This window comes from Suillus subalutaceus (genome assembly GCF_016647625.1).
Source record: "Suillus subalutaceus strain FC151 chromosome Unknown DFJ58scaffold_128, whole genome shotgun sequence".
Lineage (NCBI taxonomy): Eukaryota > Fungi > Basidiomycota > Agaricomycetes > Boletales > Suillaceae > Suillus > Suillus subalutaceus.
Genome location: NW_024540377.1, coordinates 113591 through 124906, shown reverse-complemented (window position 1 = coordinate 124906; position 11316 = coordinate 113591). Strand labels below are relative to the sequence as shown.

General features: G+C 47.9%; 4 protein-coding genes across 4 annotated transcripts; 3 read left to right on the top strand and 1 right to left on the bottom strand.

Moving 5' to 3' along the window:
• Nucleotides 1-179: 179 nt before the first annotated feature.
• Nucleotides 180-582, top strand: DFJ58DRAFT_666698 (uncharacterized protein; the record flags this gene model as incomplete). Its single annotated transcript, XM_041382575.1, has 2 exons — nt 180-286; nt 336-582. The coding sequence occupies 2 exons, from the start codon at nt 180-182 to the stop codon at nt 580-582; spliced, it is 354 nt and encodes a 117-aa protein (XP_041239386.1).
• Nucleotides 583-1134: 552 nt separating this feature from the next.
• On the bottom strand, nt 1135-1852 carry DFJ58DRAFT_845128 (uncharacterized protein; the record flags this gene model as incomplete). The annotated part of the gene is made up of 4 exons (XM_041393133.1): nt 1135-1154; nt 1343-1602; nt 1724-1768; nt 1821-1852. The coding sequence occupies 4 exons, from the start codon at nt 1850-1852 to the stop codon at nt 1135-1137; spliced, it is 357 nt and encodes a 118-aa protein (XP_041239385.1).
• Nucleotides 1853-3122: 1270 nt separating this feature from the next.
• Nucleotides 3123-4946, top strand: DFJ58DRAFT_688835 (uncharacterized protein). Its single transcript, XM_041383352.1, has 5 exons — nt 3123-3395; nt 3505-3714; nt 3768-3957; nt 4012-4080; nt 4126-4946. The coding sequence occupies exons 1-5, from the start codon at nt 3165-3167 to the stop codon at nt 4584-4586; spliced, it is 1161 nt and encodes a 386-aa protein (XP_041239384.1). The 5' UTR covers nt 3123-3164; the 3' UTR covers nt 4587-4946.
• A 1465-nt stretch (nt 4947-6411) lies between these two features.
• On the top strand, nt 6412-11316 carry DFJ58DRAFT_732592 (uncharacterized protein; the record flags this gene model as incomplete). The annotated part of the gene is made up of 7 exons (XM_041386189.1): nt 6412-7118; nt 7177-7543; nt 7593-8547; nt 8596-10249; nt 10333-10508; nt 10558-10733; nt 10789-11316. 7 exons carry the CDS (start codon nt 6412-6414, stop codon nt 11314-11316), a joined length of 4563 nt encoding a protein of 1520 aa, XP_041239383.1.

Below are 11316 nucleotides of genomic sequence, written 5' to 3'. Positions count from 1 at the left end.
AGCGCAAGACTGTTGAAGAGAGTATCACCCTTTCCAAAGCATCACACACCAACTCCTCGCATGTCAATCAAACCATCCCAAACTCCGATCTATCTACTAGCTCCCGCGCACAAGACCATCTGCCGCCTTCGAGTTCATCATCACATGCGCAACATTCTACGAATGTCGCACTTCTTCCAATGCAGGTACCAAAACCTAGCGATATCGCACCCCCACATGCTGGTTTAGAACCTGAAGGGTTCTGGTTAATTACCGTCGGCCAAGAAGTAGGCATCTTCTATCACTGGTAAGCATTGCCGACCTCTCACTTATAATAATATTGACACTCATATAAGGGCTGACGTGGCTGAACGCACCAACTTTGTGAGCGGTAACGTTCAGAAGCGGTACCCCTCGTTCCAGAAGGCACTCGAGGTATATACAGTACAATATAATGAAGGTAGAGTACGAGCAGTACCAACCCCGGGTGGCCCTTTCTGGCTGCCTGCATCCCCACCTTCCCCCTCTTGGTCCGCTGACTCGGATGACTTGTGGTCGCAGGTAGACGACTTATCGGAGACAATGACACACTATGAACTTTAGATACCTTCGTAGTAGTTCACTATCTCAGCCGTGTACATATACATGACTTGCTTGTAATTCCTTAGCAATGGAATCTTTATGCTCGGATCACAAAATGTGCTAGCTACTATGCGTGATTACAAAATTGATGCAGATGTGCAACTGTGATTGAACGACATTGGACTGCATAGTTGCATTACCTTAATAGTCTGCATGTATCCCGCAAGTGTAATTAGCGATTAGCCAGTGATATACAAGAGTCATAGTCCTAAATCGAGGTCCACTGCACTCACCACACATTCAGTATAACAGATGACCTAACCTTGGACGCAGTTGGTGGTTTAGAATTCTATGGTAGTGCAACATGCTAGAGATACAATGACATTCGCTATGTGTTCGCCATCAATTCGCCATGCGTTTGATATCAATTCACTATGTGTTCGCTATAATGTAAGGATTCTGGTATGTGTTCACCATCAATTCGCTATGTGTTTGATATCAATTCGCTATGGATTCACTATAATCGCTCGACATATCATATAGTCAAACTACTTATTTTTACTGTTAGCTACCTTAACTTCGAAGAATTTGACCTCCAAAACAATACAAATGAGCAAATCATGCAGTAGAATAATATCATGTTTGAGGCGCTCCCTGCAATACGGGCAGCTGGTATGTACAATGTTTTGCACACATTCGAGAAGTCCCCTCCCCTCACAAGCATGCGCACCACATTCGTCAAGAAAAATGATAGTCTCTAGTCCTCCCTTCTTTTGCGCACCTTTGAGTAGGTTTTCATACGCATCATCCCATGCATGTTCAGACTTCCGGGCCCATCCCTTTTGCCACTGGTTGGCCATGTTCTCAATGTCTTGCAGGGTTGGCGTGTCGCAGGAACAGGGAAAGTCATTCTCCATAGTCAGTAGAGATCCATCATCGACCTCAGGAGTGATATCGCGAGAATTGAGACCGTCGAGCACGGGCGAACTGACCAAAGGGATGTGTATAGTTGGCTCTGCAGGGGCATGTATTTTTTTAAGGCTATGAGTGCAGTCAGCAAGAGTAAGAGACGGAATAAACAAAAGTGATTTGACCTGGCCCGCTTGCTGAAAAAATGTATTTAAGCACGAAATTTTGATTTGAGAATGAGAGCCGGACTGACCTCGCCATCCGAACGCGTGCCTTTGCATTTTGCGTGTCTCGAACTCTGAAATAGCAGGGAAGTACAATCTCAGTGTCAGTCAAAGGCGAAAGCTTACCCTGGCTTCTCAAGCCAACGCTTGGTAGCCATGCGCTGCCTGCTCAGAGTAACAGCAGGATTAGCCTTAGAATGTATGTGAATATTATACAACTGTGAGCAGACTGTGAGTCCCAAAATCGAGACTTACCATAGATTTGAGGGGAAAAAAACGGTTCGTGAGATTTTCCTTGATCTGATATTAATGCCCTTACCTTGGGATTCCCCCTCGTACATTATGTAGAATGTTAATGAGACAGCGATCACCCCCATTGAATCAATGTCATACGTGGAACTATCCGGGACCGAACACCATCAGGATTCAAGTCAGGATCGCGACAAGGTCATCCCAGCAGAGATGTGCATTATCGCCCTCGATCAACGTTATACACTACTGGTATACAAGTTGGACCAAGGGATTGCGACAAGGTCATCCCAGCAGAGATGTGTGTTATCGCTCCCAATCAACATTATACACCATTGGTATTCAAGTTGGATCAAGGGATTGTGACAAGGTCATCCCAGCAGAGATGTGTGTTATCGCCCCCAATCAATGTTATACACCATCGGCATTCAAGTTGGATCAAGGGATTGCGACAAGGTCATCCCAGCAGAGATGTCCCCCATCAGAAAACTTCCTCCCGAAATTACAAAGTTGCCGCTGTGCAACCGAGGAAGCTGACAACAACCCCATCTGAATGTTCCAGACCTCGTCCTACTCCATTGGCGTGATTCTTAGGTTCTCAAGGCAAGCATCTTTTTTCTATTCGAGTTGTTCTATTATTGACTCTGATATGCTTTTTTGTAGGGTTTCAATGATCCGACTGCCATGGCGTCATCGATCCCATAGGTATGCTTTTCAGGTTCCTGAAGCAAGCACATTGTTTTTTTAATCGCATCCCCACAACGACACTCCCTCCTACCCACACAGACAACTATGAGCTACATTTTCTCTGAAGATGACTTTAATACCAATGGAAATTTCATCAACGGCGGAGGACCTGAATATCTCGCAGGGTTGCTCAATGAAAATGAAGGTGCAGTGTTATTTATGTGCATCTCCCACTCTTTGTATTGACCTTTGAAAAAAACAGGATCGAGCCATACACCCAAACTTTGGCACGGTATCGATTGGGAAGACCCATCATTATACTCGATGCCACTGACAAGTGATGAGTTAGCATTCCTCAATGATGGCCCGGCCCTTCCACAGCCTCCTACTCCCGTCATCTCTCATTTTTCACCTGACGCACGTGAACTCACACCTTCCTCTCGCGCATCATCGCCTGGTGGTGAAGAGTCATTGTCAGAGCCCCTCCGTGATGCAAATTCATCCACCTGGGCAGCGCGAAACCCAACACGTCCCATGATCCATCGCCGGACCCCACCGCCTCGGCTATCAGATGCCCAGAAGGCCTCTCGGAAAATCAAGAAAGACCAGAGGACAGAAATTACGAAGCATCTACACGATGCTGTTGCCAAACATCTGCAAGAACAGAAAAACGGAGTTGAATTGCTCTCACTCGCTCACAATGTTACTCCCAAACAGATCAACGACATAATCAGTCATCAGACCAAGTATTGCACGGCGCGCAAGGTTCACCTCAATAACGCCTTAATTCATGCCAAAGCTAAGGAAATGAACAGCGGTACGCAAAATTCCTTTGCTTGCTCTTGTTCTCATACTCATATTCTGTTGCAACAAGGCCAGCCTAATGGCCTTTCGGTACACATTGGTCGAGCTGCGCGAGATGGTTGCTCAGGACCCCCAGATGCAAGATTTGACGAAGGGTGAAAAGGCCACTTATATAGCTGCTCTCAGTCAACACCGTGAACAAAAGGTAAGTAGCGTGCGAGCAAATAACATGGCTACTGCGCGAGATGTTTTAGTCACGACGGAAAGGGTGGTCAAGGAGGTGAGCTCTCCGCCTGTCACATGTATTCTACTGAACTTATTTTCACTTCGAAGCTCGATGATTTGCGTATTCGCACAGGCACCTACGGGACTCTATTTGTCGTTCGGGGTCACATTAATGACACTATTCAAAGCACAATGCACGGTACTGACAATTCTGAAGACTTCTGGGAGGACGTTTACGACTCTCCAATGGCTGATTTTCTCCGACAATACGAACAATGGGCCTGCACGCAGAATCAAAGTAAGTCATCTGGCTCCTCACAGTGATATCTTATTCTTATTCAGTCTTTTTCAGATCTCAATGAACGAGACTCTTTGGAAACAGTCCGCAAGCAAGCTCGAAAATTGATTGTCCGAGGACTGGGTATGTGACAGTAGTGTGCATGAGTGCTGTCTGACATCTTTACAGTTGCAATGACTGGCAAAAGAGACATCACGATGAACTACAACAACTACGAGATGGCGATTATCGAAACGTATGCGGTCAAGCTAGTAGGATGGCCCCAGGGTATCAAATTTACCAGTCCCTCAAACATCGGGACAGTCGGTGAAATTCGCAAGCTCCGCGATGCGCTCAAGGACCAAACATGTTACTGGGCTGCTCTCACTCCAGCCGAAGTCAAGGTTCACAGTGCTGAACTTGATGCGCGCCGTTCGGCGGGGCAAGTTGTTCGGCAGCCACGCAAGAAGCGCTCCGATGCTGGAATCACTCGCAAGCGCAAGGCTCCACCTACCACAGGACAGGCACACAAAGAGAACAGAAGGCCGTCAAAGAAGGTGAAAAAGAATACTAGTGCCCAGCATCGTGAGGCCCCTAAAAGTGCGGAGTTCATTGAGTCGTCTGATGAGGAAGAGGACGAGGGCGAGTAGTACACCCTGCTACTCTTTTATGTATATTCTGAGGATCTGTACATATCTGAATGATTAGTAGCTGTCACTGTAAAAAACGCGCCACCAATGTGTAAAAACGCGCTGTCAATATGCATGGTTTAAGGAGCTCGTCGTGTACGACGGTGGGCACGAAGGTTCACATGGCGGGAGCATGATAGCCGAAGCCAGGAACATTAATGCCGACGTCCCGCTTAGTTACCTAGAACTACTGTTATTATAAGTCACTCTTTATCCAAGAGTTATTGAAGGAGGCTTGGAAACGCTGGAACTCTGTCGTTTTAGACGTGCTAGCCCTATCTATAATCACGTCTAATTAGAGGCAATACGTGGGAGTCACAGGTGCTATTAGCACCAGCATCCTTGCCCTTCATGGCGTTGTTGACGGCATCCTCGCCAAAGCATCCAATGGCATGGTGCTTCAGATTAGTCGTCGAGGACTTATCCTTTGTATCCTGATAGCGGCGCACACCACCTAAAGCTGTCTTACACTTACGCGCACCACACGGGAAAAAATGACACAAGCGGCCATTGTGGTGTTGGACCACAACTTCGGATGAAAAGAGACTATAGATAGGTGACCGCCAAGTCTTCTTGAGAGCCTCTGTATCATTGTATAATCAGATATTTGCAAAAATCAATGGAAAGAAACATACCAAGATCTGCAGAAGGATCGGGATCAGGCTCGAATGCACCTGCCGTTGATTTGTTATCGTCAGTGGCAAGTGAATCAGTACTTGATCGCGTAAGATCAACGGTGTCTGTGGGGCTCGATCGAGAAGACCGAGACACAAATGACTGCTTGACCTTCTTCAAGGGGCGGGCCAGAGCCTTAGCACCCTTTGCAACAGCCTTTTTGAGTGACCTGGCCTTCTCGGAGATGGACGACGAGATAGACTTAGATGATGAGTGTGACTGGGTAGACGAAGCATCAGATGCCTTCTTTGTGAGCTTAGTTTTCATGGGGAGACGACTCAGTGGACTTACTGGTCTCGAGTTTTTGCCTTGGCTTTATGGTAGTGACTCGAGCTTCTCTGCAACGAAGTGTCAGCTCAATAAATTGCTAGAATGATTCACGGGGGTACAAAAGACATGACAGAAATCAGTATAGCATTCACTTGTGATCCTCAAGCTCTCAGAGGAAGGAAAAACAGAGAATCAAACACGGTGTTCAATGGCTGTCGCGCGCCTGGTTCCCGATTTGGTATATTATACCCGCCCAAACACCGTCAACCCGCGGTGAATGGCCACGGTATGCTCAAGGGTACGACTATCCTACTCCGTACCCGTACCCTCCAAACCCGTCAGCATAGAACCGCGGTGTTACCCGTACCCGTGCGTTTCCCTAGTTGTCATGTCGTACGTTGATATTGAAACATAAGGAGGCACCGTTGTCCCTTGGCGATCGCTAGTGGACGTCAGGCTCATCACAAAGTATCCAAACCAGTGCCTATAGAAACAAGGTAAGTATGCGAAAGTATACGGGGAATCTGTGAGGTGCAGGAGCGGTCAAGAGGGGTGCAAATGGCAAATCCCGGATAGGTGGCTTAGCTTTACATAAGCTTTCAAATCTTAATATACCGCCACTTGAACTTTCAAGACATACGATTTGAGTTTTGATCTAGCGGTCTCACAGGTGAATAGTTTTTTTGGATTGCTACTGGGAGGGGGGGGGTTTTTCTTACCGTAGAACACAACCAGGTAGTTAACTTGATAAAAAACGCGCGTGCAAGTGCGCCACTCGCCAAAACACAAATGTTGGATGTAACTTTTTCAAACACGTGATCAAAGCGCGTCATGTCAATATATGCGCATTATACGCGTCGTGCGTCTCGACGCGTCTCGTCAACGTCTCATACTCACACTCTTTAGCATAAATTCTACTATGGGCTCGTTACAATGGCACATGCATACCTTCGGGTCCTCGGATGACGTGTCCGATGACTGTAGTGACTGGGACTCAGATACGAGTTCCAGTTCACGTCAGACGAACTTAGACTTACGACGTTCACGTCGTTCTGTTTCTATCGACTCTACCGATTCATTTGGGCCTGTGTACCCCTTGGACGCCTTCCTAGAGTCGGTAGTTGCACCAGAAGATCTGCCAGACGCTTATGAGTTAGCAATAACCCCTGATGACTTTGTTTGTTCAGACTCGGACGACCCTGAATCAGAACCGGAAATGGAATATGACAACGACGAACTCCTTATATTAAATACCCCCGACGCGCTCTATCAGCTGTATCGCAAGGACAAGCTACAAGTCCGGATTAACGCCTCCAAGCGGTGGGAACTTCTGTGTCCGGACTGCGCAGAGTGGTGTCAGACTGGCATACACTCTGGTATTGACTTATGGATCCCAGGACAATTCGTGTCCCTGAGCAATCATCGGGGGAGTCGGAAATGCCATCAGAAGGCAGCTCAGAAACAGCTGCGCGCGCCTGAGAAAGACAACAACATGTGTAACGTACCGGCAACATGTTCCTCCCAGCTAGTTACCTCAAATGACACGAGGTACATTCTAGTTCGCTTCTATCTTATCGCATATGCTTATTGTGCTCAAAATTTTCAGGGTATTACGGTTTGCTGCTGCTCCTACTCATTGTGCTGGTCTTGCTGTCGTCTGGCCCGATGACCTTTGGCCATTCACAATGCTTTTTCCTTGGGAACGATATCATGAGGGTCCGGACTCCTTACCTTTCCTCGTCGACCTCAGCATTCCCAGCAAACCTCGAGCGTATTCCAAGCACTGCAAGCTGGTCACTTCTCTTGAGGGTGTTCCATGTGATGAGTGTGCTGAAATCTCACAGCACATCACACACCTTGCAGACGCTGCACGCAACCCCAAATCACACACCAATTACCACTTCCTAGGCCTTGCGCACATGCAAGATCTCGCCAAAGGCTATGCCGATCAAACAAGGCAATTGAAACTTCAGGTGAGTTTTTTTTTATGTACTTCGGCATGCGCTAACTAGCTATATGTAGGGACTCAATGATTCACGCAAACACATGACCTCACTCACCCAACTTGATGATTATCATCGTCTTCTCATGGCCATCTCTGAGAAAGACATCCCTCGGCTTCACCAGGTCGTCAATGTGGCGTTACGCAATGGCACCAGCATCCGGGAGATAGTCAACAAGCTTGAGGACGCGCTCGAGGGCGTATATCCTCCACGAGGCTACGGGGCCAATGACTTGGACATAGCGACGTTAGTCTTGCAAATTGGTGGCCATCAGCTTCTCTTCGTGCTCAACCAAGGTCTTGGTCTCCCCTCCATCCGCACTCTTCGCACTAGGTCCACCTTTACCACACTCACTCCGACCATCGGGCCTATCCGTGATGACCAGTTCGATGCGAACATTCATTCTGTAGTTCTAAGCTCTCGTACTGATATCGCGACCCCGCATGGAGTCAGTCTCATGGTTGATGAAATCGCCCTGGAAGAGATGGTGGTTCACCTTGGCAAATACAACAAGATTGCCGGTCTTTGCTGGAAACATTCACATGTTGTTGACCCCGTCCTCTGCACTTATGACTCTGCCATCACCATCGCGCAGAAAATCCAAGATGGTGATGTTCATCTTGGGAAGGAGCTTACCGTCATAGGAGTCACATGCTTTGGAGAGGATGAACTATACCCTATTTTAGCAGCGCCTACCTGCAAGACGGAAGACGCTAGTGATATGGAGGGTTTGCTTGCTCGTGCAATTGGGCGGTGGAATGCTACTGGAGCAGCTTCAGTTGTTGGACCGGTGTGGTCCTTTGCAACTGACGGGGATGCTACTCGGTGTGCAGCGGGGCACCGACTTTTCCTTAGGAATCCTTTGTCCTCAGACTCAGAGCTCTACGGTATTCTTGGGAACATGCCTGGCTTGAACACCATGACAGGTGATGCCGAGGTAACACTCGATTTTGACTTTAAGCATATCTTCAAACGTGAGTTTTATATATATATCTATCGTTCTGTTCTAATTCAACTGATAGGTTTCTGCACTCTGATCTGCTCCCCTGCGGGAATCGTACTCAATAACGGGTGTATCATCAATTCAATGATGCTGGCACGGTACCTCGTTTGGTTACCTGCATATGACGAAACAAGCGTCATCAAACTCCTCCACCCTGACGACCCACAAGATGTACCCCGTGCAATTGAGCTTATGCAGGCCATAGTCGACTTCTCGAAATCGCAGCACGCCCTTCTCAATGATTCGTTTTTGTCCAATGTCGAGACACATGCGGACCTGATGTCGATTACACTTCTGAGTCACGTCCTTGAATCCATCCTCATGCCGTTTATCAATACCAAGCTCTCCCTATCCGAACAAGTCCATCATCTCAGTTGTTATTCTCACCTTGCTTTCACCATCTTCCGTATTCATCGACATTCATTCATGCCATTCCAGCTTTACTACGACACTCAGACAGCTGTCAAGAACGTCATTTTCAATATCGCAAAGCAGCAAGTTCTTGACCGTAACGCATCATTCTTCCTTGGGGATTGTGGAGACGATCGACTTGAACTCATGTTCGGTCAGTCGCACATGATCGGTGGACATAATTCTGGGTGTACGTATTCCCAGGCCCTTGATCGTCTCGGTGCAGCAAAGGACATTGATGGTGTGTTCAAACGACACCCTGAACTCAATCCTGGCCATCAGTGTCTCAGTCTTGGCAAACATATCGAAGATGTTGACCACATCAATCGGCAAATGTGGAGGGGTGACATCATTTGCGGTCGCTGTGACCTTCCATCAGCGTGGCGACAAGGACGTGAAATCGCGCTTTCTATTCTTACATCCTCCCAGATCGACCCCATCAATTATTCATTCACTGAACTGTTCCGTGATCCAGGAACAGACATACTTCGTCCTCTAGGTATGAATAAGTACTTTGGCATTGCAGAAGAAGATCCCGAGGACTCTAGCCGTGTCCCCAATCCCCTTCCTGATGTCCCTGTGTCTATGCCCTTGCAGGTCTTGGAGACTATAATACCTAATTCTGAGGCTGGTGAGATTCAGGGGGTCTATATGGGCACTGAAGAGGACGATGAAGAACCTATGTTGACTTTTGAAGAAGCCCTTACCGCGGAATGTGTCTCAGCTGTGCCTGGCACTCCATCCCACCCCTTTCCGATAGATCCTTCTATCCCTGCTCTCGTTCAAGGTCCTGGCATTCGCACTGACGACTACCTACTCTACAAAGATCGTTGGATACACAAACAGACTATTTGCCAGCTCGTGATCAACAAGGAGTTCATATCCAAATCCTTCAACCGACTTGAGCGTGTACATGGCTATACCAAGGTCAATAAGAGGATCAATATGTGTGCCGGGCGCATCACTGATCAAAACTTGTTTCTCGTTGGCGACGTATTCCTCACTATCCTCCGATCAGCTCGTACTATATCTATCGCCATCCTTCGCTCTATTTTGGTCACTCTTAATGATGTTTCCCGGTCATCGATTAGCACGACGTTAATGAAGGCTTCTCGTACTACAGCAAAAGTTACCGGACAGCTTCTCACCCTTGTGCCTACACTTCACCCGGCTCTCAAGATCCTCTGTCGTTCCTCTGGAATGGAGGATACATCAAAGCTCGGTCCGCTATCCCAGGAACAACAGAGTCTACGGAACGTATCGTAATTGTCAGCGTGCCCGGCTTCCTCGTCGAACCAATCAATCCCGAGCCCACCTTTATTTGACTTCGCGAAGATATCAATAGCGACAATTTTTCGGAGATTCAAGGGGGGCAAAGTACTTGGCAAGTGTCATATGGTACCCTTCAAGCGGCATGCGAGCTCTTGTGGATGAAGGCAGTCGAAGCAAAAGTACCTCTCAAGTCTATTGCTTGTATCACTCCTTCAGATGCCAAAGAATTCCCTTACCAACTCTCCGATGGTATGTTTTTTCTTACATTAAGTTGCATTTGACTGACAATGCTTCTTAGGTACACCTGCTGTTGTCTCTGTCGAAGCATGTAATTTGCTTACGGCGTCCGAAGGCAAGCGGATCACCATGTGCCCACTCTGTGAAGCGAAGGTTGCCGACATGCGCTCTCATATTGGCCAGCACATTTTGCATGCATTAAGCAACACACCAGAGAATGTCAGTTTGAAGGAACCGGTGTGTTTTTTTGCCCATGACTGCTGTACATTAATTTCTAATACATCTGCTCAAGGTTGGCAATGTGCTTCCTTGCGGTTTTTGCGGCCGCTCTGGACTACCGGGGTGTTCTATCACCATCAAAGTCCCTGCCAGCGGCCCTCCAGTCTGGGAGACGAAGTGTATCTACCAGCACACCTTCAAGTACGGATTTGCAGAGACAGGTTCCAAGAACAAACCTTGTCGGAATGTTCCCCTCAAATGTGCTCTTTGCTACCCTACTCTCCCTCCTGAACCTGGAAAGTCAATGCGCAGGACGCCAGTCGTATCCGTCGATGCTGTCTGGAGGTACAACATGGTCAACCACATACTCAATGAGCATGAGGAATACTCAGTGCCCGGGCATAGAGTGTTGGGTGTCGCCTTGCCGGCGGTGGTCTGGATGGATGTCAAGCTGACTGAGCTTGAACAAAGCGCCTCCCGCATTGCGAAAGAGCGCTGGCAGGTGGGACAGGAGAGTGATAAGGAGAACATCCCTGCATCTGGTTCACGCACACGCAAACGTCCTGCCCTTGAGTCGGCCGCATCCCTACCTTCGAAATGA